The sequence below is a fragment of the Crinia signifera genome, chromosome 6, assembly GCF_055691185.1.
Source record: "Crinia signifera chromosome 6, ASM5569118v1, whole genome shotgun sequence".
Classification (NCBI taxonomy): domain Eukaryota; kingdom Metazoa; phylum Chordata; class Amphibia; order Anura; family Myobatrachidae; genus Crinia; species Crinia signifera.
In genome coordinates, this window is record NC_139222.1 from 196,560,735 (window position 1) to 196,588,734 (window position 28,000).

General features: G+C 41.6%; 1 protein-coding gene across 33 annotated transcripts in view; it reads left to right on the top strand.

Annotated features, from left to right (window-relative positions):
- Positions 1-28,000, top strand: part of CAMK2G (calcium/calmodulin dependent protein kinase II gamma) — a 231,439-nt gene that overhangs the window by 172,893 nt on the left and 30,546 nt on the right. For 7 of the 33 annotated variants that reach the window (XM_083148534.1, XM_083148539.1, XM_083148546.1 and 4 more), the window contains exons 13-15: positions 177-215; positions 684-746; positions 7,681-7,721. In XM_083148534.1, the coding sequence (XP_083004660.1) occupies positions 177-215; positions 684-746; positions 7,681-7,721 (143 nt within the window). Of the gene's footprint in view, positions 1-176; positions 216-683; positions 747-7,680; positions 7,722-15,151; positions 15,185-28,000 lie in introns of all 33 variants that reach the window. The other 26 variants (XM_083148536.1, XM_083148533.1, XM_083148542.1 and 23 more) reach the window with 5 other exon arrangements.

Sequence of the window (28,000 nt, forward strand, 5' to 3'; positions counted from 1 at the left end):
TTTTGTTTGCTTGAGAAGGTAGGGGGGAACTTTGCCAGCACACAAGAATAATTGAAGTTGTGTTTGAATACAGCAGGCATTCTATTGCATGTGTCTATATGCAAAGCCAGATGCAGCATGTTAAAATGTAGTCTACCCATGTTACATCTAATAGGTCTTCTATAATTGAAAACTAGGTGGAGGTAACAGAAGAGAGAAAAAGGAAAACACTACAGGTGGGGACATTACTCCTCTTAGCATCCTATGCTTTCTGTCTGATTATTTAGCCACCCACAAGCTAAAATGAAGATGAGATTTGCTATGCATACATTCTTTTCTACCACTCGTTGCTTGAGGGTGAAATATAATTGGGTGTCATTGCTTGGTTCTATTTGAATTTTTTTTTCAACATCACTTACAAAATATTTATATATATATATACAGTATATATATTTATATATCTTTTATCTTATGTGCTTTGCAAGTTCTACCCCAACCACTTCTCTAGGTAAATGGAAAATTTCTTTACATGTGCATTTAAAGTTTATTGAACAGTCATAAATTTCTGTTTTTTTATCACATATATTTTCTTTCTTTTTATTTTAATCAATGCTTATTTGTCTTGCATTTGCTTTTACTGTTACTTATTTGGGCTTTTGTTGCATTGTTGCTGCTCCTCCCACTGAATGATTTTGTCCAATCAGTTGGCAGGCAGAGCTCCGCCCCCGTTGCAGCCGCCACCAGCGCTGCCAACTTGGCTGAGCAAGGTACGTGGCATGAGTTGTCCCAAAACTTCCCCCTCCCCCCATCCACTTTAAACCTCAGTATGATTTTTTCCCCCTTACTGATTCCCTCTATTTTTGGATTCCTTTTTCCTCACCTTGTCCTGTACTCCTGCCTCTGATGAAACTGCATGCCTGTGCCTGCATGTCCAGGGGCAGGACGTGTTGTGTCCCTCAGTGAAGAAGTTTGGCATGGGAACCCATTTGTCCTTTTGTGGAGTTTCTTTCCATGGATTTGCTACTAACTGTACCTTGCATGCTGACGACTCTCAGATCTTTTCTCTGCTTTCTTGTATCTTTTGGGACAAGGAGAAGTAAAATGGACACAAAATTCCGGAATTGTTCCTTCGTTTCAACTTTCACTTGTTTTGATTGCGTGGTTTTCATGTTTTGTCTTTTTATATGTTATATGATCATCTATGGACACCTATCACGATTCAAATGTCCACAGAGGAACCTGTAGAAATACAGCAGTTTTTTCTTGAATGAAGACCTTGCCACACTACATCAGGTTTTCCTCTACCAATAATTGTACAATATAGGGTACTGTGCTGACCAGTAAAAACACATCATGAAAACCTGATGGGTACTACTCTAATATTTGATGGGAGAGTCTGTCCACTTTACACCTGGGCTAAAAAAGAACCAGCCAGTTTACTCTGTGAAAAGTATCTTGTTTAGATGTAAAGAGCTGCTTAATAACATGATTTATATTTGCATTATTTTATTTTATCATTGAATTATTCTTGGGGTAAAAACATATGGTACTGTTTGGTACTGTTCGTGATCTGAGGCATCGTCAGATGGTTATTTATCATTGAAAAGTTTCAAATAAGCTGGTAAAAACAAGTTTGGCATGATTTGTTAATGCTGATGCTTTTCACTGTCAAAATGTTGAATGTCATGTCAATGAGAGAATTCCAATGAGGTATTTAAACATTTTAACCGGTAATCGTGTTATATTGCTTTAAATTATATTACTACCACATCTGCATTCTCCCACTGACACAATATTGGCGACATCTTGACTATTTACAGCATCTGTGTCAACAATTTAAATGCCATCTGTGAGATGCTATAGTAATCCCTGAGGTCAGAATCCTGACTGTCACAATCCAGTTAATATTTCAACTGGACCCCCTAATCTCCCTCCCTCCCTTTCCTTGCATCCTAACCCTAACCACCCCCTCCCCCGAGTGCCTAACCGCAGTACTTACCATTGGGTTTCTGAAAATTGTTGGCTTTCTGACTGATGATTGTGCATGTTGGTGAATTTTAGGTTTCATATACCAGTTCTGACCAAGCTTTTCTTACCAGGTTAGATGTTGGTTTGATGACCCAATGGGTTTGATTCAGAGCTGGTTGGAGTTTTGCTAAAGTTTTCAAAACTGCAACCCTTGGTGGTAGTGTGTATGTATGTGTGTGTGTGTGTGTGTGTGTGTGGGGGGGGGGGTGTCCAGAACAGGGCATGGCCACCCCAATTGCCGGTCCCTCCCCAGGAAGTGCCCACAAACATTTGCATATCTAAAGACAATCAGGATCAGGTGCTGTATAGACGCATGAGCACCTCATTCATGGCCCTCAATGACATTTGTCTTCGTAGCACACTATACATTATATACAGATTGAACCACTCTCATCTGAGGGGCTCCCAGCGAATGGCGTGGTACGCTGTGAATGAGGTGCATTTGTGGGTGTGTGAGATGCTCGCGCACCCCATTCACAGCAATGGTCACATGAGCATGTGAGACGCTCGCGTGTCCATGTCCTGGTAAATGGCACATCGCCTTAGCACACCTGATGAGAGCGACTGCATCTGTAAGTGTCATATATATCACATGAATATGCAGTGCCTCCTAATCACATTGCAAAGCTAATAAGATGCACTTTCGATTAGCTGTAATGGCGGTGTCGGGGGAGGCTCACTCACAATTGTATGAGGGCACACCTGTACTACATTACTAACTTTTCCACTCTTCTAACTTTTAGTTTTACTAGCCACTGTTTTTGTACAGTCTGTTTTAATAGTTCATTGAAGCATCCAATGCCATAAACAGCTGCTTTGGTTTCCAGTTACTGTAAGTAGTAATGTCCTGGGGCGCAGAGTGTCACAAGGCTGTATATTATTGAGAACCACGTGACATTCATAAGATGCCATCAGTTGTGTCATCTGCCAGTCCTTGTGACACCAGAGCATTTGCAGGACAGGCTCAGATCTGTGGTCTGAAAAGATATTTAGGATCTGTGACACCAGTACTGCACAAGTAAGCTGAGAGTGCATGTTTGCGTAGGTGACAAGGCAGGAGGGTTGATGTGGCCTTCCCAAAAGGTCAAAAGCCAAAAGACATTACTGACTGTACTTTATTGTAATCTGTCTAAAAGAAATGACATATTCTTTTTCTATTTATTTCTGAAGCACAAATATGTTATGTAGTAGAGCTGTACATAAAGGGAAACCTACAAATACATTATAAACACTAATACTGCTTTCAGATGAAAAATGCTGGGTCACCCCCAGGATAGGGACATGGGTCCATCCAGGAGCGACCCGGCATTTGCTGTCTGAAAGCTCTATATCTGACCCGGCTTATCGCCAGGTCGGTGACGTCACACAGGGTGGGATTGAGCACCGGCACATCATCTTGGGGGCGTGTGAGGAGGCATCGCTTGGAGCTGACTGCACTGCCTCCTCTATACTGTGAATGAGACCTGGGTCGCCCAACTCCGATTACCCATTAACAGAGCCTTGTTCAACCCTGGTCAGAACCAGGGTTGATCACCTGGGTTGCTCGACCCGGGGTGTCCCTTTCTCACTGCACCTCGACCCAGGTTGGTGACGTAATGACCCGGCAATAACCTGAGTTGAAAGGGCTGTCTGAAAGGGGTATTACATTAAACGGAATGCCCTGACCAAATGAGCTCACAATTTAAGCTAGACGTATCCAAACTATGGCCCTCCAGCTGTTGTGAAACTACAAGTCCTATCATGCTTTGCAACAATTTTGCAATTAGGGAGTGCTTAAACTATGGCAAACCATGCTGGGATGTGTAGTTTCGCAACAGCTGGAGGGCCACAGTTTGGACATGCCTGATTTTAAGCAGCGTGGTTAACAGTTGATACAAAAGGTAGAGTAATAACAGTTATAGTTTAATGTGGCAGTGTTTTGCTCTTTGATACAAACTGTGAACTTAAAAACCTTGTCATCTCGCTCCCCCTTTTACCCCGAGACTAATACATTAGTCAGAGTCCCTGATGTTTGTGAGGAACAACAATCCTCTGTGCTCATTACGCCTGAGGAAAGTTGCTCGGAGACATGATTATGCAGGAGCAGAAGAGATCTGATGCACTGTCCCAGCCTGACAGGCGTTTTATGATTTCAGCAGGCTGCAGTCACGTAGTCAGCAGCTAGCTCTCATTTTACACATTGTACATTGGATCTCTATTCTGCTTCAGCATTTCTACAATGTTACACCAAACCCCCCACTGCTGTCTGCCATACCATGCATGAACTGTGGTTCACAAGGAAGGTCACTTGCTTACTGTGCTAAGGTTATATGGTCGTTAGGTCGACATACATTTGGGTCGACCACTGATCGACACATAAAAAGGTAGACAGGTCAAAAGGTCGACACAAACATTGGGTCGACATTGCTTTTTCACAGTTTTTTAGCTGTTTTTCATGCTCTACCATCCACTAGGGCGTGGAAAGAGAATAGAATAGTGTGCCAAGTGTAGCGTGGCACCTTGCCCAATGCATGGTGTCCACGTCGACATTTGGGACAAGAAACGTGAAAGACCCATCTCGTCCTTTTCACGGTCGGCCTAATGCTTGTGTTGACCACTTGACCATGTCGACCTTTTTGCTGTGTCAACCTAAGGCCCAATATATGTTGACCTTAATTTGGTCGACCCATACTAATTCTGTGCCATACTCTCTGGTAACATAATTTCAGAATGTCATTTGTCATACACATTTTTGGCACTATAAGAACTATGATTTACATTTTTGGGGGCATCTACAACTATTATGTCCAAAATTGTCTGCACTAGGCAACTGGGGGAGGATGCTCTGCTCACAGCCAAAATGGACCAATATAGAAAATATTTTATTACTTATTGAAGAAATTTCAACCTGTTTTGAAGCTTTTTTTTTATTTATTTACAACTTTTATGTTCAATTTTACAGTTTACACAAATCCTTCTAATAGATACATAGAACATGACCAATAAGAACCATTTGGCCCATCTAGTCTGCCTCTTTGTCATCCATGTGCTATACACTTTAACTTTAAATAAATAGTGGAGATTTTCACCTCCTTTACCAGGTTATCAGTGTAAGGGGGGGTATTCAATTTGTACCAATATTTCCCGACAGGCGTAATATCAGTGCTCCCATATTCAATTCTGTTGTGAACGATTGTCAGATCGGTGGATTATCGAATTCAGACCTTTTCCAACAGTTCGCGGATGGTTTTCGGCAATTTAGAGACTTTCTGTCACTCGACTGTCGGTACTTTGAATACCAACAGTCGAATTACTGCCGGTGAAAATGGCCAGGACTCCGACTGTCAGAATGTTCCAACAAACCTGTCCTTATGCTGGTAGCCTCTCCTCCTTCCCCCATACACTTCATTTAGTAGGATTAGAAAGTGGATTTTAGTAACAATTCATACATAAAGTGAGTACCTCAATTGTCTTTGTGAATCCTATACAAAAATGGCTTATTCGGTCATGTGGCTAGCATGCAATAAATTACCAAGAGAATGAATTGCTAAAGTAGAAAAATACAAAATGAAAGTAAAAATAGGACAAATCAGTCAATATAACCATGAAAACATTGCTAACATGAATTAGTATGACATGCATCTTCAGAAGCTCTTATTAAAGTTTTTTATAAGATTTTTCTATTTATATCTAGAGGAATAAAAACCTATGTGAATCCATTCGCTTTCAAGATCAATCAGAAAAGCACAGTATGGTCCATTCTGGGTTTATTTGAGATTTTAATTGTTTAAAAAGTCTAAACAGAACAGTTCTGTCCCGACTGCAGCTACTGATGCTCAGTAAGACTTGTCAAGAATTTTAAATGACAAAAGATTTGCAGACGCTGTGGTTATGAACAAGCCCGGAATACTTGCCGAATCCAGCAGCTGTATAAATATCTGTTATTGCTTGAAGCCCTTCATGGCATTTCACAGACTACACTTGCTGGTACGAACAGTTGTCACTTGCTGGTGTACACTAGCTGCGATGGTGACAATATAGCAGTGTTCACACACTGGGGCCGTAAAAACACGCGTGAGCTGCCAACAAAGATTTTTTTATTTTATTTTTTTTAATGTCGTCTGGGATAGAAGTGCTCACTTATGTATCCAGCTTAATGGATTGTATATTATGGCACTTTCTTTAGTAACAAAGATAACCATAATATGTACATTTCAATAGGGTGTGAGTGCCTTGTTTTTCTTTCTTTGCTGCAGTTTGCGTCATAGCTTACATAATGGCACAGATTATTTAAGTATTAACCCCCCCCCCCTCCCACACACACACACACACACACACACAAAAAAGTCTGCATTCTATAAATTAAAAATAAAATTAATCAGAGGTCAGTAAGCCACAACACATTTGAGGTTGGATTCTACCTACTCTGTACCAGTAACATACAAGTATCTAACCTAAAGGTATTTGGCTGCAGAAACATTATTTGTTCTACTATCCTAACCAATACATTGGGGCACCTGATGTTGTCCATGTTTCATTGCTTACCTGACTACCTACAGGCAATCATTTGCTTCCAGTGCTTTGAATTTTGCCACAGTGCACAGCAGATATTGTACCTCAGTTTACAAATATATATACCCCAATATTCCACTACGCGCTTGTGAAGTTTAACCGGTAAATAAATTAATTATTGGCTGCCCAACCACAATGTTCCCTGAGGGTTAGGGAACAGATAACCACAATACTGGTATGGCACCTATATTGAATACACAGTCCATATATAGTGATCCAATTTCATTGAAGCAAATAAAAATTCATCCAATCGTTTATTTGATCCTACAACGAGTTGTCACGGAAGCAGTATGAAATCCCGGCGGTCGGGATCCCAGCGTTCAAAATCCCGACGCCGGAATCCCGACCGCTGAAATCCCGACAAGGGGGGGACGCGGGCTCCCTGCGCTCGCCACGCAGCGGGCCCGGTGCCTCGCTACGCTCGGCACACTAATTTTTTCTCCCTCCAGGGGTGTCGTGGACACCCCAGGAGGGAGAAAGTGTTGGGATTTCGGCGGTCGGGATTCCGGCGTCGGGATTCTGACCGCCGGGATTTTAACTGCATCCCCTTGTCACAGGTAATTTGGCAGTATGAAAACGTGCCATCGCGTTTCGTCTAAAGGTGCCCATACACGTTACAATTATTGTATACGATATCGCATCTCATCGCATCCCGGTTTTGCGATGAGATCTAGTACAGTACAAAAAGTCATGAGACCCTTTTCTTTATTTGAATGAATTTCCGGTTTCATGATGTATATGTACAGCCTTAGCTAATCTTTCCACAGACCTTTTATGCCTGCAGTAGGTAATGTTCTCAGACATGAGGGAATCATGTCTTATGTGTACCTTTTGAAAATGTTTTCTTCAAACTCCCAGATTCCAAATTCGTTAGCTGTGCAGTATTGTATACAATGCATCTTTGCGACGCTGCATGTTGGGTTGATTGACTGTATTAAAGACTTTGCATTCTGCACATGGTGCAAATTTCGTAATTCTGCTTTATAAATATAGATAAATGCAAACTTTCATGTTTTCTGCAGAATTATGCTTTCTTAAATTAAATAGGATGCTTTTTAATAGAACTTTACAATGTTCCCTTATAAAATATCTTATGATTATTCACTTTTTTATTTTTTTCAGCTGCCAAAAGTCTGTTAAACAAGAAAACAGATGGAGTTAAGGTAAAGGTTTTGAAAACTTATTTTAAATAGTCTCTCACATTGTGGTTTTGTAGTACTAGATTTTTTTCCCCCTCTGTTCCTCAAGTACCGGATATTTTTTTATGGCATTAACTCAATCATTTGTTCAGTTCCACATCATAATGTATTGTGGCACAAGTAATTGGATAGCCTTTTGTGGAGATTAGCTATTCTGTTCTGGATTTCATAGGTTAGAAAACATTAATGATTTCCATTCTATGTGGGTTTTTTTTTTTTTACTTTTTATAGGTGTTTTTGGTATGGCTTTTAACTTAACTTTTAATCAATAGTTCTCCATTGATTTATATCATAACTATAGTGTTTGACATAGGCATGTATCCAGCTTTTGAATTCATATTGGAGGGAATTATTATAATTATTGTGGATTTGTAAAACGCAATAAGACTTTGAAGCTTTAGTAGGGAAGAAAAGACCATACATAAATCAGGTACAAATACTACAAATAAATGCAGACCTAAAACCAGAGTTGGGAAGGCCATGTCAACCAGGAAACGGGTGTGGTATGGCATGGCCTTCCGACAGGGGGTATCCCGACTGTCAGTATCCCAATGTCACAATCCTGTCTGCCATTTCTCCTAAAGGGGGGGGGGCGCAAAGAAGCCCCTTCCGGGCTCACCACAGGTTCTATTCTCCCTCTATGGTGGTCGTGGACCCCCACAAGGGAGAATAGCCCCTGTGAGTCGGGATCCCTCCTGTCGGAGCACTGGCAGTCGGGATACTGACTGTTGGGATCCCCACTGTCAGAGCGTCATCCGGCACCCGAGCGGTCTTCAAAGTCAATGCAGAATAGTAGCAGGGGATGGACTGTTTATAAGGCTTCACAGAGAAGGACAGGTAGAGAAAATTACCTAAAATTGATCTAAATGCAGGGGGTAACACCTCTACATAAGATACAGGGAGCGCCACACAATTGGAAAATATATTATTAGAATAAATGTATTTTATTCAATTAATGCGTTCAGTATCAAATATTAAAAAAGACTTAAAAATATATTTTGTAAACATACAAATATTGCAGATAATCCCTGTAAGTGTAGATGAAATAGTCCAATTGACCAAAAAAAAAAATAATAGTTCCTGTTGGAAGACTGAATTTAAATTATATGTCCCCAGCTGTATAAAGGTATTAGATATATAGGTACTTATGTTAGTTGGGCGCCCACTAAGCTATTTGCTTAGTATTACGCAGCCCCTCGCGGGGCTCGCTACGCTTCGGGCGCAGTGGCGAGTGCATATGTTAGTTGGGCGCCCACTAAGCTATTTGCTTAGTTTTCTGCGTCCCCTCGCGGTTCTCGCCACGTTTCGGGCGCGGTGGCTCGCTGCGCTCGCCACACTATGTAAAGTCAACTCCATGCCGACATGGATAGTGGGGGGAAGGGCGTAGTAACTATAGTGGGCGCCCAACTGATTTATATGTACATATATAGTGTTTCTCAACACACTTTATATCTTCGGGATCGAAAGCTTAAAACCATTTTTGATATACACTCGATTTTAAGTATATAGTCCAAATCGAATGGTAAATCTTACTGTGTGTACACACCATAAGTTGAATAGCAAAGGAATCTTGCCGTGTATACACATCATTAGGCTTTGCTGTTGGTAGATCGTTGGTCACTTTTGAGAGAACAATCATAGCGGATATTGGGGCAACAGCCGGAATGTCGAGAATGGAATGAGAGGGGAGTATGAATCCAACGCATATTAGCAAAATTTATATTTGCATGTTATTCTGAAATATTGCACAACCCTTTTATATGCCATTGCCAAACACGTCTGTTGTGTTTGATTCCAGCTGTTTAGACAAACCATCAGAATTTATACAGTCCGCCTCTTATTATACTTCAGGCTAATATTGAATGTACAGTATTCTGAACTTCCTTGGTCTGTATTGGTGTAATGTTACATGATACAACAATGTCTGCTCTGGTTTCTAATATGTTAAAAAATATTATTTTTGTTGTTTATGAATTTCTTTACAATACATCACATAAACCGTACATTGATATCCGATTATTCTTATATTTTGGAGTATGTGAAATAATTATATAAAAGGTTTTTTTTTGTTTTTTTTTCTTGCAATGTTTATTTGTGTTTCCATATTCTCATGAATCCATTCTGATTTTGTGTAGGGTTCTCATGCTGCTTTCATCATCAACCCTACAAAAGTGAAGTTAGTAGTAGCCCATGAAGAATTTCTTAAAAGGAAGCTTGGGCCATGCTGCAGTAAAGTACTGCTACACTGGGCAGATTTTAGTTGACCACAAGGCTTATTCCGTGGCTGCATTTCAGCCTGGAGCTATTTAATTACTGACCCTACCCTGCTCATTCAGATTGTGCAGTTACCATGGATTTCTCCAGTCCCATGGCTAAGTGAATCTGTCTCATGATGTAATTATAGGACCACTAAAATAAAAATATAAGTTGGCTTGTATAAAAGCTCTACTACTAATATTTTATCAAAGTGCTCAATCCTACTGGTTAGTCCAGCACCTAAGGATGGGATCAGTATCTAATTTAGCAATGTGCGTGTGATTAAACCAGACTACATACGGCACCATTTTTAAGATAGCTGGTGGCTTGGTATTGAACATGGCTGTAGCAATGGTGGATTTGTGTCATCTTCTGACCAGATATAAAGTCATGACCAATAATGATTTAAAGGGCCTGCAGTAAGATCATGATCAGGCATCATCATGTTTTAGATCCTTACGCACTGCCTAGAACAGGATGATTTTGTCACATTTGCGGCTAGCATTACTCCCTGTATAAATCCATGTACAGAATCCCTTCATTTTCATCCCACAGGTAGATGGTTTATTTCTGGCTTTACAGGGACATGTGTGCGCACTTCTAGGATGACAATGGTCCCCATCCAATCTAATGTTCAAACATGTCTGATTTACATTCTGCGATAATCCGTTCCTGTCCATATATTGGTTGTGATACTGCAGAATGGGACAGAAGCCTAAAAGAACATTGTAATTTGCATTTCTTTTTGAAATTGTGCATAAAAAAAGCTTATATCCGCTGCATAAAAAAAAAAACTAAGTGGTATCTGTAATTTTTTTTTTTTTTTTTTTTTTTTGTATAAAGCAACCTGCATTTTAATTTAGTGGTCCTTTTTAATAGACTTTAAAAAAAAATGTAAATGGCATACAGTAATTCTTTTACAAGGTAACTGTATTACGCACTGAGAATACTGTATATGACCCTTACATGCTGTATAAAAGCATCAGTCTAAAGAAAATTGCTAATGTGCTCTATGTAGTAATGTATTGGCTACCAGATTCCATTTTCTTTTCCCTTTCACATGGAAAGTTTTCGAAGTCATTATCTTTTGTATACTTTTTCCCATAAAGCAGTGGTTCCCAAACTCTTAAGTCGCGGTGCGCTATAGTAAAAGGAGTTTTATCACAGCACCCCCAGACCAAAAGATTCTTATTCAGGAATTTATATAAAATTAAGTCAATTATGTTTATATGTCATTCTTGGTGCAGGATTCACTTTGTCCACACAGTTTATGATTCCAAGCCACAATCGCATTACTCTTTTACATTGACACATAAGTTGAATTTGTCCTGGCCCACCAATCCAGGTACCCAGTGTGGGAACTACTGCCATGAAGTATAATCTTTTTAGTCTACAGTCTCATTTTTATACGGACATTGCTTGTAGAATCCACATTCTTTGTAATATATTGGATAAAGTCATTTTTATTGAGTTTTATACATGAAAGAACATTAAGCAATCGAACATGATGGTTATGATAATATGTGCATATAGGATAACAGTACAACGTCGCTTGCTATCGACCGATATAAATACAGATGAACAGCAACAATGTACACCAGACCGGATTAATAGTATACCTCAATGCTCCACACTAAGGATATCAACATATTAGATACCCGTAGGCGCCATTCGGGTAAACAATCTTAAATAGAGCAGAATATAGTGACGAGCATGATACACCAGTTTTAGTGCACTCATCCATAACCGAGCTAGACAGAAATATATCACAAAACACTCAGGATATTCTTCAGTCTGATTGCTAAGCGCCCCAAAAAAGAAAACATTACCTACTAGAAACCCCAACTAAGCTACTCTGTACTAACAAAGCAAACCTCCCCATAATACCCCACCCTGTATAACCTGACCCCAACCCAGGCGTACTTGGAGCCCTAGAACCAGCCCCCCCCCCCCCCAGTACTAAGCTAAACTAAATTAAATATACCCCCACCCCTATACAGAGGGCAACAAAGTATGACCCCAAGCTTATGCTGAGCTAAATCCAGCTCTCCCACCTAATATACATAGTAGTCCTGCCAAAGCACAAGGCCCTGGCTTATTATCAATGCTATGACAATCACTTTCTAAGGTACATAAGATTATTTTGTATTTTGCAAGTAGAACATATATGTATGTAGACAGTGAGTCCTGCAGGTTATACGATTGGTTGAGCCCTAAGAACCACTCAATTTAGTCAAAATGATACAATAAATTAAAAAAAAAAATATGCAACTGCCCTAAAATATGTGTAGTAACAGGTCAAATCTGCAGTCTTTGCCCCGCCTACTGTTTTCACTTGTGGCATATGCATTGAGGTGGAAGATGATTGGCACAGCTAGCCTGCTTAAAAAAACAACACAAATTACTGCTGCAACCTGCCGTGTATCCTCCAACAGTGGAGGAATAACTCAGTTCTAATACATGGGGGTATATTCAGTGCTCTGACAGCAAGCTATGACGGCGAACAGTGCCTATAGCTTGCCGTCAGTTTTCAACTGCCCCCCCCCTTCACTCAGAGGGGCAGATTTATTAAGCTTGGAGTAGAGATAAACTGGAGATAAAGCGGAGAAAAGGTAAAAGGAGATAAAGCACCAGCCAATCAGCTGTGTTTGAAAAAGATTGGCTGGTGCTTTATCTCCTTTTACCTTTTCTCCGCTTTATCTCTTCTCCAAGCTTAATAGCTCTTTTCTCCGGAACATTGAATACAGCAAGCGGGCGGCGAGGGGGTTTGACGGCGAGGATGGCATGTTTTCGGTGATCCTTGCTGAAAACAAGCCATCCTCTATGCACAAACTCCCTCGCCGGTGGCATTGAATGCCACCCATGGAGGTAACTTTACAGCACAAATGATTTTCCCCTGATGTCTCTGGTATCGGTCTTTGCAGATCTATAGCTTGAAGCCCTGTTATTTATATTCAGTGATTGTGTCTCCCAGCTAGTAGACATGTCTGTTTCCATAACAACAGTATCTTGATGATGTAAATTCAAGATGAAGAATGAAAGAGAAAACTGAAATGGCTTCTGTTCCCTAAATGGAAATTGGAAAAAACTTTGAATTTTACTTCAGAAGTTTTTATCCAAAATCTGTTCTAAAAATGTGTTTGGCATTGTGTTTGACTGTAGTGAGGAAAACATTTAAGACCTTTATTCTTTCTCCTGTTTATTCTTTAGTATAATATGTGCTATGGGGAAGCCTCTTCCCTTTAGGAGTGTGTAACTTATGTCCCATACATAGAGTATGATATGCAGCAGCACCACCAATGTTGTTAACGATATCTGTGGTGCCGTGAAAATGAGTGACCTGCAGGTATACACTGAAGGATATTGTTCAGCGATGACACTGGGACTCCCGCCGAACGTGCAGTCACTAACCGTATCGTCAGATTTTTCTGCATGTTCGGACTACAGGGGTTATACAGTAGTTAATGATCTGCGGGAGCATGCCAACATAAATGATACAATATGCACAATTAGATCCTTAACAAAAATCTTATAGTGGTTACCAATTCTGAGTATTTTACATTCGTCCCCAATAGTTTTACTTTAAGGGGGAAATTGACCAAATTATTATTATTTATGTGACCATTTGCAGCACACCAAAATTTGCTAGATATAAATTGTAATGTTGCAGAATCAGATTTCTTTTTTTATACAAGGGGTAGAGCATGGTAATCTCTTAATATACATAATATCACCACGAATATCGCCAAAAGTATTCTTGCTGGTATTCGACAGTCAATATGGCAAAAAACTGAGATTGCCCATTCCTTTTATTAGCCACAATATGGAAAGACCTTTTAAATGGACTGCCAATTGAAATCAATGGAAATATACAGCATATATTTTACTGTTTAAATGCTATTGCGGGACAAACGTGGCTGCCGGTGGTGCTTTTTTGTGTATGTGGAACAACGAGCACCAGCAAACCGTTTTAATTCAAGCATGCTTAAACAATCTCAGTGTTTTCTGGCTTGCCACTATCCCCATTGTTTTCATTGGAGCTGGAGGTCAGTACTTATGTATCCAATCGCAAGCTGACGGCATCTAATCATTGTTTGATTACCTGAGCCTTTTCCATTCATTTTTATGGGCAATACGTTTATTTGGTATTTCTGCATTTATTGCCTGTTCAAAGTGGAATTTGTGGGAAAATCATAGTTTTATTAACTCCAGAACAAAATCAATCTAGAATAGAAATCTCCTCTGACTATATTGCTAAAGACATATGGTGCCTAAACACGGGGTGATTTCAGGGCATTTACTAAGCAATCTGACTTCATTTGACTAGATCGCTTCGAAAATGCCCCAACCTCGCTCTGTGTGTAGGGGCCATAGCGATGCGGGTCCCTGCGCGTCGCTATTGCCCGGTGATTAAGACCCAGCATGCTGGATACATCTAGATAGATCACCGGTCAGGGCCAATGTTTTTACCGGAGAACAATGGCACTGACAGATCTCTCAGAACACGGTGTTGTCCAGCGCTGTGTGCTGAGCGATCTAGCAAAATCTCTACGTGTGTAGGTCCCTTTCCTCTTTTGAAGTCTGTTACATTTTGTAGTGCTGGATGAGCAAATATCCAGCTCTCGTGCTTTATTTATTTTAGTATATAATTGCTTATGGACATGTAACTTGATGATCTAATTTCAGAATTTCATTTTGCCATAAGTGATCCACATGGAAACCATTTTGAAATACGTAGCCACAAAATCTTGTCCTAGTGGTCATCTTGGCTGTTGCAATCATAGTATATGCTGCTCACGGAGGCAACAAGGTTTTTTCACTTTGTTCTTGTTACCAATATGATGAATAAAATCACAGCTTACTAAGCAAATCGCCATGGATTTTATATTGTGAGTTATTAGTTTTCCTGCGCTTCTATATGTCTTTTTTGTGTTTAATCCTTTATTTGATTGGTTGCTTGTTTTTTTATTTTTTTTTGCTCTCTGCTGGGACTGGCTCCTCCACTCTCTTGCCTCACTAACGTGGTCTACCGTTGTCTGTTCTCTTTTTTTTTTATTACCATGCCCCTCTTCCTCCTTTATCTATCTGCTTCTTTCTATCTCCTTTCTTACTCTTTTTCCCTCCTATGGTCTGTCTAGAAAAGGAAGTCCAGCTCCAGTGTGCATTTAATGGTGAGCACCTATTGTCAGCTGCCGTGCCTCACTGCATTGGCCTCTCCACATCACCTTTATGACATGCATGTCCTGCTTGCATACATCACCATCAACTGCATGCTTCTGTAGGCAGTATTCTACCCACCTGATTTCATTGTCACCTCTTAGTCCTACCCTTTGTCCATTTCATTCAGGTCATTCTGTACTGTATGATCAATTTAAACTACAGATGGTGATTGACAGTGTAGCAATGGGAAGAGATGAGGTTCAAGTGAGAGACTAGATATTAGCAGCCCTTTGTTTTTCATTGTAAAAAGTGAGTGTAGGATTTTTCCCAAATAAAGCTCAAGCACATTGAATCTGTCCATAATTAACAGGGCCGCCATTAGATGGGTGCTGTGGGTACAGCTGTCCCGGGCCCGGCCTCTCCGAGCATTTGCATAGCATTTGCCTTGCTATGCTATGAAGCCTTCTTCACATCAGAAAGCTGGCAGCCAATTAATATGCAGCATCAGAGCTAGCATACCGTTAGCCAATCAGAATGGCTACTGGTATGCCAGCTCTGATTGGCTCACCACCTGGTGCCGCATATTAATTGGCCCCCAGCATCCTGAATCTGATGTATGGGAGTAGGGCTTCGTTCAGCCACTGAGGAGCGCAGTCAACACAGCAGATGGGGGGATGAAGGAGCCGGGCGGTAAGTGAAGTGGCCCGCAGGGGGGGGTGAAGGAGCCGGGCGGTAAGTGAAGTGGCCCGCAGGGGGGGATAGTAATCAGCCCCGGGCCCCAAAATTCCTGGTGGCAGCCCTGATAATTAATTTGTCATTGTGACACTTGCTGGGAATTAAATACATGTATGATCACTACCTACTATGTTATATTTCCTATAGAAAGAACAGTGCTGTGATGTACCCAACAGCTAGACATCCGCTTACTTTAGTCTTGCGACATTACACTGTTAAAATGTTAGTAATTGCCTGTGCACATTGCTGCTCCTTGTACTGAACTATATTCAGGTGCTGAAACTGTGGGGTATATTCAATTGATGTCAAAATGCTGTCTTGCCAAAAAGACGGCAGTTTTCGACATGAATACATTGGGAAGGGTTTTCCGATCTGTTCAATGCTAGCTGGGTGGATTAACGAATAGCCGCTAATCCACCTGCTTTTGAGGAAACCGAAAAGGTTTTGCCCATGTTTCTGGGAATCTCAATCCGACATGAAAAGATGTCAGATTGAGGCAGGGAGGACGGCGTTGGGTGAGCAGCAGCAGCTTACACTGCCACCTCCCGTACCCACCCGTCACTGTGCATACACTTTACGGGTATATTTAGTAAAGTGCAAGTTTACAGAAGTGGAGATGTGGCCCATTGCAAGCAATAAGATTGCACTTATAATTTATCTAGCACATTCTAGAAGATAATAGCTAGAATCTGATTGGTTTCCATGGGCAACATCACCACTTCTATAAATCTGCACTTTAGGACATGTACCCCCTAGAGCAGGGCTGGGCAATTGCGTCCCTTCAGATGTTGATGAACTACACATCCCAGGGTGCTTTGCATTAGTTTTGCTATGTGGCCATGCTAAAACTGATGCAAGGCATGCTGGGATGTGTAGTTCAACATCTGGAGGGCTGCAATTGCCCAGCCCTGCCCTAGAGCAAGTGTAGGAAACATATGGCTCTCCAGCTGTTGTGGAACTACAAATACCAGCATACAGGCCGATGAACGGGAGACATAGCTGTGCAGCGCTGTGTGCTGCATGATCTTACTGAGTGAACTACATTGCTCAGATCGCTCAACATCATCTCCCAGTGTGTAGGCCTCTGAAGATGAAATGATAATATTCAGTATTTACTTAAGAATAGTTTGCTACTATTGTATGTCTAAACCATATTTTCTCGGCCCTCGGGACCCCACACAGAGCATGTTTTGTTTGTCTCCTCACCGAACAGGGACATGCGGTGAGGTAAATGGCTCAAGAGTCCCTGGCAAGTACCAGAGCCAGATATACACAAAATATATGAGCCATGGGGTACATGCCAGCATTATACACATGTGCAGCAGTATACACTGCTGGAGATTCGCTGAGTTTTAATAAGAGATGTGTAGAAAAGATAGCCAGGTGAGGCACTGCCTCACCTGCCATAGACTTTTTACTCCAGAGTTTTGACTATAAAAATGATTAGAATAATAAAAATAAGATTTTTTAAAATAAATTGTTTGTATTTTTGACATACTTTATCAATTCAAAATGCCGGCATACACGCTAGTATGACAGGAAAGGCTGTGCCTCACCTGCCTCACCCCACCGCATGCCACTGTCACTGAATCACAAGTGAAATAATTAGCTCCACATGTGGATCTTTTCAAATGTCAGTAATGAGTGCACCTGTTGAGTGACTGGAAAACGTGAACTGTGTGGGGTTCTGAGGACCGAGTTTGAGAACCCCTGGTCAAAACCGATGGCTGATATGCAGTTGTTGCTGGCTTACCTCTTATGTAATGTCTTTAAAGTGAATTACTTTTTCAGCATTTCATGGTGGTTGTTTATTTTTTTTTTTTGTACCTAGTGTATAAAATAAAACAAGGCTGTTTTACAAGAAAAACTTTTCCATATACTTGTGGATGTTTCAAACAATAACTTTTTGTTTAATCTACTGTGTGAACAAAATTGTCGCCAATACCAAGTTTGACATTTGTAATGTCTACCTCAGAAGAAGGACATTTTGTCAGTATTCTCATGCCTCCAATTACCATTAAGGGTTAGAGATAGAATTCGATTAAAATGATATTGTTGACTTACATCAGTGTTAACATGTTTAATGCCGATATTACAACCATGTTGACAAAGAATATTTACATTGTAAACAGTGAAAAGATCAAATACATTTGTTTACTGTAGTACAGCTTCCATTTTGATGTGTTATGAATAGGATTGGTATTGTGGCTTTGTGGTGATCACTTCGGAATTGATCTGGTCAGTTTTAGTTTCTTTTTCAAAATGCTATGTACAGTAGCACAAATAATGTAACATATATTTTTTTATATGGTTATTTTTGGACACATTATGGTTAAATGGTTAAAACGTTCCAAAACCAAACAATATATTTACAGCACTTCATGGTTTTTTTAATATTATGTATGTAAACTTTGGTATAATAACATCATTTGTTTGTGGTAGCTTCTTTCGGTTCTCTACGTACCCTTCAAATACCCCTTTTGTATGCTAATATATCTGTTCCTCATGCATGGTCTGTGTAGCTAGCTGTTAAAGTCTCTTTGTCGCCATCATTAGACTAGTAACATGTAATTGGTAGAACATACATGGATCTAAATTAAGGGACAACGAGAGGTTAATTCCATTTCAGGATATTGTATAAATACTACATGCTTGTGTAGATGTAGGGGATGCTACCTTTTTCAGTGGAAAAAATGGTCTATTCTCATGGTTTTAGCCTGATGGTCATTGATGAGCTAGTCAATTATATCCCATTGTTTTCCAACCTAAAAATCACATTTTTGGGTTATAACATATAGGATTCAAGGTAAGTATCTGGTTTCCATGTGTTATTGCAGCTCTAAGGGCTCATTATCAGGGATTATGCTTTGTGATTCAAAGTATAATCCTTGATAAATGAATGGCATCAGGGCTAATTGGATAGTCCCCAGCAAATCCATTAGCTGCAGTAAATTATCGCAGCTAATTGGATACCGCCCATAGTCCTTTTGTAGATTTGCTGTAGCGTGCATTTTTTTTTATGTGAATGAAGTTTCTAATGTAAAGTCCCAAATATGTATTTGTATTGATGGATAGGTGCTATTAAATTGAATTACTTCATAGTTACAGAATAAGTTGTTGAAAGCTGTATGATTTCTGCTTTTTGTGTGCTATTCATATACTCTTGAGAGTGCTGTTGCACATCAGAACAAATTAATGCAACAGGATTCAGAAATTAATTTTTCTGTATAGAAGTATAGTTATATACGTTTTACAGGACAGAGAAATGCAGAAGTCCATTGAGATGGAGGAAGAATAACCATAGAGCACAACTACAGCTCACAATAGCTGTGGAAATAGGTTATTTTATCAAATAAAATAATGTCCTCATTTATATATTTTTTTAAATGAATAATACACATGATTGTACTCCTTGTAGAAATTTCTCAATGATTGCACATTTCCCATGTTAACCACATGCCTCAGCTACTTCAAACTTTATCAAAGAGCCACAACTGTAATCACCAGCATCTTTTACTGAAACACTTATTATTTATTTACAGTTTCTTATATAGCGCAGCAGATTCCGTTGCACTTTACAATTATAAACAGAAATATAACAAACTGGGTAACAGACAGACTTGGAGGTAAGAGGGCCCTGCTGCAAGCTTACAATCTATAGGGACATAGGAGGGAAACACAAGGACAGGCACCAGTAATAGCATAGCTTGTAGGTCTAGAAGGGAAGCTATATAATACACAAGTGCCTCAGAGGGATATGCTTATGGAACTTAAATATGACAGGCATGCCTGAAGAGATGAGTTTTCAGGGAAGGCTTGAAAGTTCTGAGCCTAGTGGAGAGTCTTATTGAGCGTGGAAAGGCCATCCATAGGGTGGGGGCAGCCCAATGAAAGTCCTGTAATAGCGAATGGGAGCTGGTGATCTGTGCAGAAGAGAGACGCAGATCTTGTGCAGAGTGGAGAGGTCGAGATAGGAGATATTTTGAGATAAGTATTGCAGAAAAGAAGCACAACCCTGCCTCTCTGGCAGCAGTGCAACACATGCCCTGCTGACCTACATATACATTGTTGACTGGAGATTTAAAAAAAAAAAATTTCACAGGACTTGACATCAATCCTCACCAAAAATGACTGGAACATTGATGCTCTGTTCAAAGAACATTTCAGGGGCTATTTATTCCTCATATTCTGTATCGATTTCACCCTACATCATGTCCCCTAGAACTATTTTGTAACAACAGGGACTATTTTGTAAGGTTGTTATACCACTCTTGGATGTCCTGGCATGCTCTGAAATAAGCGGGGCTTGGGTGGCTAAACACACTTGGCCTTCAGCATCATGTATAGAGGGGCTTGAACCACACAATTTCTTAGTGTGTTTGTATTTATGTATACTGCTTGAAATTTATGTACAATATAAATTTGAAACTTGTTACCAAAAATACATAACAATGGGCACATTCAGCCACAATAAGCACATTATTTTTTTTATTATCTACGTACATTTGTCCATGAATGTGTGTAGGCCCCCATACACTAGTGCCGTTTGGCCCTTTTTTCGACATTATTTTGAACCATCGAGCCATTAAATCGTGTGAAAAATTTCAAATCGTATATTTTCTTCAGGGTTCCTGGATCCCCACATGGATTACATTGGGGTTGTAGGCATATCCAGAGGACCGGGCACCAACTTTTCCAAAGATTTTAGAGCTTCCCGTCCTGCCTGATTCCTCTCCTCTATAACCCCACCTCCATGTTAGGCTAGTCTTTTTTTTTTTTTTTTGGTGCCTGCAGAAAGCAGGTGCCCCAGTGCTTTCTCCTGGGATAGCTTAATAGCAATCCCAAGCCTTTTAATCTAATTTTTACTTTTTAATTTTTTCTATGATTTTTACACTGATTGGTTGGCACTGCTAGCATAGCGGCTGCTGCTCCAACACCCCCGCCCGCATCCATTACCTCCTGTCACCCCTGGAGCGTACACAGGCAGAGTGGACCCAGTACAGCACGCTTGGGGCCAAAACTCTTCCTGGAAAGCGTGGCCGGAGGGTAAGCGCTCTCTGAGAGAGCTTAATTCACTGTTTTGGCTGTGACACAGTGGGAGCATGTCACTGCACTGGCGTGGACACTGCTTCCCACAGCAGGGATTCCACTAGCCCACCAGGGACAAGGAGCGCAGGTAGGAGGCAGTTCTCCTGAGAATGAAGCTGTCCTCCATCTTAGGCTCCATTTACCGGTCCAGCATAGGGGGAGGCTGTGCTGGCCTGTGGCCCCTCCCCCATCTTTAGGCACCATTTCACCTCACTGCTGGGCACCTATTAGCTGCAGAGTCGCGCTTTCAGCTCTTCTCCTAAACACTGGCAGACATCTTCGCCACTGTGCGGATAATGGGCCAGATGCACTAAGCTTCAAAAGTGATAAAATGGAGAGTGATAAACAGCCGGCCAATCAGCTCTTACCTGCTATGTCACAGACTGTGTTTGAAAAATGTCAGGCAGGAGCTGATTGGATGGCTATTTGTCACTCTCCTTTTTATCACTTTTGAAGCTTAGTGCATCTGGCCCTATACCTGTAGAGGATTATAAATGATGGGAAAACCCACACCCGGTGGACTCCCATGTGACCCGGCTGGTGAAGCCCTTAGTGTTACCTGTCACGTTGACCGCCACCCTGAAGGATATCGCTGATGGACGTCCGGAGCAACAATGCCTACAATTGGTATTTTGTTTGGCAGGAGCGGTTAACAGGCCTACTATTGCCATGTCATGGGTGGCAAGGGCAATGCAGGACTGGTTAAAAGTGATTGAGTCTGAACTTCCTGAGGATGTTTCAGAAAAATGTGTGGGGTGTTTATCACACGTGCATCATGCCGCGGCTTACATTTCCGAAGCTTTGATTGATGCAGGACATTTAACAGCTAAAGTCTCTACTGTGTCTATACGTGTCAGATGCATACTTTTTTTTGCGTTCTTAAAAGGTGGACACTGAGTCCAAGAGATCATTAGAGGTTCTAACCTTTGCAGGGGAGGTCATGTTTGGGAAGTTATCAAAATAGTGGCTTCGTTGGCTGCGGTTAAGACAACATGCCTCCCGTCAGCTTTTTCCTCTACTCGACCTAAAGTTAATTCCTTTTGTTCCTTTCGACCCACGGGAAAAAGCAAGGGACAAGTGTTCGGCAAGGGATAAGGTGGTCAGGCTAAATCAGCCAAATCTAAGGACAGGCAGCCCTGGGCGACCAGCCAGGCTGCTCCTAAAACCGACAAGCCCGCCGCCTGATGGGGCGGGTCTCCCTCTGGGGGATTCCAGGGTAAGGGGGCCGACTTCTCTTATCAAAGGAATGGCTCGGGACGTCGTCAGATGTCTTGGTGAAAGAAGTGGTGACCCATGGGTACACTGTGTCATTCATAGGGTGCCCCCAAAACTATTTTTGCCAACAAACCTACCAAAAGGACTTGTTAACAACAGGTTGTAGAGTCCCTGCTTCAGCCAAGGGTAATTGTGCCAGTGCTTCAACATCAACGAGGCCAAGGGTATTATTCATCCATGTTTTTAGTTTGAAAACCAATGGGTCGTTCAGGCCTATACTGAATCTAAAATCACTGAACAAGTTTGTTAAGGTGTAAAAATTCTGGTCAGTTCATAAGAAACCTTGTTGACACACGTTCATTTTACAAAAACATTTTAACAGTCTCATGGATGGCTGATCAACTGGAAGAAATCCGCTCCGGTACTTTACAGGCAAATGTTGCATCTGGGGGCTGTTCTAGTTTCCAATGCTGAGAGGCTAATACTCCCTCTGGAAAAGGGCCAGCGAGTGCAGGACAAGATTCTACATAGTCTCCATACACCAGGCCTTGAAAATTCTAGGCCTGATGGTATCCACGTTCGACATTGTCAAATGGGCGCAGTTACACTATCGCCCTCTGCAAAAACTGATCCTTGCCAGATGGGATGGCTGCCCTCAGTCCATACATTCCCGGACAATGTGTTTTACTGCAGAGTTACGGGGGTCACTGAGGTGGTGGTTGATCAACTCCCACCTGCAGGTGGTAAAGCCCTTTTGGATTCCACATTGGGTGCTCCTCTCCACAGATACAAGTTTGCGGGGTTGGGGAGTTGCAGTAGAGTCCCAATTTTTGCAAGGAAAGTGGTCCCAAGTGGAGTCCAGGCTGCCCATAAACTTTCTGGAGTTATGAGCCGTGTTCAGCACGCTCCAGTTGTCATAGGATCTGTTGCAGGACAGACCTGTACAGGTACAGTCCGACAATGCAACCACGGTGGCTTATATAAACCACCAAGGAGGCACAAAAAGTGTAAAGGTCTCTACACACCAATGTGTTTTGTTAAATAACCAGGTGATGGGGCACTCCAGATGTGGACCTGATGGCCTTTCGATACAATCGCAAGGTGCCGCTGTTCAGAGCCAGAGATGCTCTAGCAGCGTTCACGAACACTTTGTCCATATGGTGGAACTTTCATCTTCCATAAGTTGATCCACCAGTATCAATTCTTTCTCAAATTCTCAGGAATTTCAAGCAGGAGGGGGATGCACAAGTGTGGCCCAGGAGACATTGGTTTTCAAGCCTAGTACAGCTGTCAGTTGCTCCTCCATTTCAGTTGCCTCTGCAAATGGATCTGCTTAGCCAAGGTCCTTGTCTGCACCCAGATCTGAAGAGAATAATGTTGATGGCGTGGCTCTTGAGACGGCGGTTTTAAAGAGGAATTGCTTCTCGGCAAAAGTGGCTAAAGATTATGATCCAGGCCTGTAGGCCTGCCTCGTCTCGGATTTACTATAGGGTGTGGCACACCTATTTCGCTTGGTGTAAGGCAAGATCGCTCAACACCAAACAGCTTTAGGTGGTGAGACTGTTGTCCTTCCTCCAGAGTGGTCTGTATAAGGGTTTGCACTTGGCATCCCGTAGGGTTCAAGTGTCTGCTATTATATGTATGTTCCAAAGACAATTGGCCACGTTACCAGACATCCGTACACTTTTTCAGGGGGTCCTCAGCATTCAACAGGTTCTTGCAGCGTAGTCTGAGATGGTCACTGCTGCACCAACGATGCATCCTGAGGCATTGAATGGGATTACATAAGATGTAAGGACTTCATGAAATGTATTGTATGCTATATGGCTGCTGAGGAGTTGCCAAAGTATTGCACATAAGGCTACATTTGATACTGTGGACTAACGTATAGGGGACTTTACTCCTAGTAACCACACAAACAATTACAGGTATATACATGCAAAATGGACAACAGCATGTGGTGTTTTGTATTTGCTCTTTTGTTCACTGTTTAAGAAATACATGTCCTACTTGGAATATAATTAGGAGCAAACTTTTCTAGAGGTTTTTGGTTTCCAGGTTTTGTGGGGTTTGATAGCAGAATCATCACTTTTCACCATTTTTGCTATTAGATGGCCATAATCTACAGTTAATGCTGCCACAACCAAATGTTTATTGGCTGCATGTCTAATTTGATTTAAAACCGATGTGCTCAGTCTGATTTTGTATGATTAGCACTTATCTTGTACCCACATTTGTAAACCGGTTTCTTGTCTACTTTTCTCCCCAGTGTTTGTACATTGGGGGTTATACTGATCTGATTGCAGTACAAATTTGTTTGGAAAGTGGGCAAAACCATGTGCACTGCAGGTGGGGCAGATGTAACATGTATAGAGAGAGTTTAATGTGGGTGGGGTGTGCTGAAACTGAAATCTAAATTGTAGTGTAAAAATAATGCAGCCAGTATTTACCCTGCACAGAAACCAAATAACTCACACAAATCTAATTCTCTCTGCACATGTTACATCTGCCAATGGCACATGGTTTTGCCCATTTTCCAAACAAATTTGTACTGTGATCAGATCTGAATAAGGGCCTCTGTGTAGAAAGCTCTAATGTAGATAGTAACATGCATAAGGCTGTCTGAAGGAGCAGAGCAAGGTCATATGACGGAGCAGCTGCTTGTGGGTATATTCCGGTCTCCAGACCTTTGCATCAATAACAGAGACTTCTTCTAATGATTTGAGTGATAGTATATTGGCAACAGACCATTTGTTTTTAATAACAAGTGTGCATCACTGCAGAAAATAATCTGTTATTTGCCAAATTCACCAGCCACTACTAGCAAATGGCTGTTACTGATACTGTAGCTTCAATGAAAGATGGAAATTATAGTGTTTTATCATGTAAAATACCCATTCAGACAAGTACCAAATTACAGACCAGCACTACCTACTCACTACTGCCACACAAACATCAGCGGTATTGCTCAGGACTGGTAGTACAAGAAAAAGAAAAGCTCTGTAGCTCAATTATATATATATATATATATATATATATATATATATATATATATATATATATATATATATATATATATATATATATATATATATATATATATATAAAATATATATATAAGAAAGGGTTTTTGACTCTGAGTTGCGCTGGGTTGTGTGTGCAGCACCACCAAAATTCCTCCTGTTAGTGAGTAACGGTGTAGTAATCAGGGAAGTGGGGGGTGATTGGGGTGCGCTACCTAGTATAGAAACTGTACCTCCCAATAAAACATTACAATTTCAAAACAGAATACATATTACTGAAATCGTGTTCTTGTATTTGAGGATGTTCCCAATGAATAAGCTCAGTCCATCTCTGGGTAAATAGTTCTTTTATTGATGAAGAAACCCTGGGTTTCTTCATCAATAAAATAACTATTTACCCAGAGATGGACTGAGCTTATTCATTGGGAACATCCTCAAATACAAGAACACTATTTCAGAAATGTGTATTCTGTTTTGAAATTGTAATGTTTTATTGGGAGGTACAGTTTCTATACTAGGTAGCGCACCCCAATCACCCCCCACTTCATATATATATATATATATATATATATATATATATATATATATTAATATAATATAATCTATCTAGTGTCCGTGTGTAACCGAAACACTGCCATCTGCTGCCAGCGATTGAAAATACACCTTGCTCTTTTACACACACACAGAAACAGAGGCAATCACAAGGTAGCAGACTAGCTTTCAAAGCTTTTGCTTCGAGCAGGCTTAGCTAGTATAGAATAAGAACATGTTATATTATTAAGGACTTCATTATCTAGAACAATGGTTCTCAAACTGTGGGTCCCGACCTTTTCGGCATGGGGTCGCGACTCCATGTTGCTGACAATCAGGTCAATGACTTTTCTAATCTCAGTCAGTGAGAAGGAGTGTTAAAAATCTGAAATGTCTGAATGTCTCCTCGCATCACTAAGTGCCTCCATACTGCTGCCATGTATGTTCTGTCTGCTGACTACACATGTGATGTGATGACCTTCTGCAGTAACTTGCTGGGGTCCCGTAATAATTATTGTCGGTACTTGTTTCCTAGCACGGCCACAATCGCGGGCATCGCGGGTAATTTTTAATGGTCTGCGATGCGACCGACGCGATGCCCGCGATTTCCCATTGAAATGCATTGAAAAAGTCAAAATCGCGTAGGTCGCATCGTATGCGGCCAAAAAAAGCATGCAATGGTACCGACGCGATGCCCGCGATTTCCCATAGGGAACAATGTAAAATGCCTCAATTTACCCAAATCAACATAGGGAACAATGTTAAATGGGCCAGAGACTCCAAAAAAACCCTCTGACCAGTGAAATGGCCCCCCAAAAATAGTTAACGCCACCCCACGATCAACGTCAACCCGAAGCGTGGCGAGCGCAGCGAGCCCACGAGGGGCGGCGGTACGCGTCCTCCGACCTTTTCATACCCCCAATATCCACGTCGGCGTGGAGTTGAAAATAGATAGTGTGGCGAGCACAGCGAGCCCGAAGCGTGGCGAGCGCACGCGGATACCTGTGAAGCCCGCGAAGGGACGCGTTTACCGGTGAAGGTATCCGCGTCCCCTCGCGGGGATCGCTGCGCTCGCCACGCTTCAGGCTCGGTGGCTCGCTGCGCTCGCCACACTATCTATTCTCAACTCCACGCCGACGTGGATAGTGGGGGTATGAAAAGGTCGGAGGACGCGTACTGCCGCCCCTCGCGGGCTCGCTGCGCTCGCCACGCTTCGGGTTGACGTAGATCGTGGGGTGGCGTTAAATATTTTGGGGGGGCCATTTCACTGGTCAGGGGGGTTTTTTGGGGTCTCTGGCCCATTTAACATTGTTCCCTATGTTGATTTGGTTAAATTGAGGCATTTTACATTGTTCCCTATGGGAAATCGCGGGCATCGCGCCGGTCGCGTCGCATGCGATTTTTTAGCCCACATGCGATGCAAACGACGCAATTTTTTTACCTGCGATGCCCCAGATCAAGGTCGTTGTGGTCGTACTAGGAAACAAGTACCTTATTGTCTAATGAGGTCCCAGAGCAAAATAGTATTGAGGACCCCTGATCTAGAAGATATTTACTCTTGTGTACAGTTGTTGTTCATCTATGATCTTTGCCCATGTTGGAGAAGGGGTATCTGCCATACTAGTTTAATGCTTTTAGTCATTAATGAGTATGTACTAAGCCTTGGAGAGAAAGTGGACAGAGATAAACTACTACCCATCAGCTCCTTAACAGCATGTAATACCACTATGGCTGTTCGATTCACCGCCTACGCCTGGATGGCGAATGCCCGATTCTGCCTAAAAGAGCTCTCTACCCTATGGGATAGCAAACACTTTGAGCGAGATCCTGTCTGGCACTTAGTTGACTCGCTCTCCATCCGCCAAGGCTTAGTACATGGACGCCAAAGTACCAGACAACGAACTCCTGTCCCGGCAACAAATAAAGAGCGCTACAGTTGAATACACATTACAGCTTAAATATAAGTAGTGAGGACTCAATCAACATACTATAAGGGGCTTGAGGCCAATGATGGAGATGAGTATACGGACTAAGATGGTCCAGTGAACAGCATGTAAATCTGGTCAAGGATTATCCGCCCAAGAAATGTTAACTGCAATGTTATATAGACAGATCATTTTGGTAACCTTGTGTCTGTATAAATGCTCAAAGGTTAATTCTTTTTTTTCTGGGGCGGAGTAGTACAGTACAGGCTATGCCTAAAGGCCCCTGCAGCTCCCAGGGAGGGGGACACAC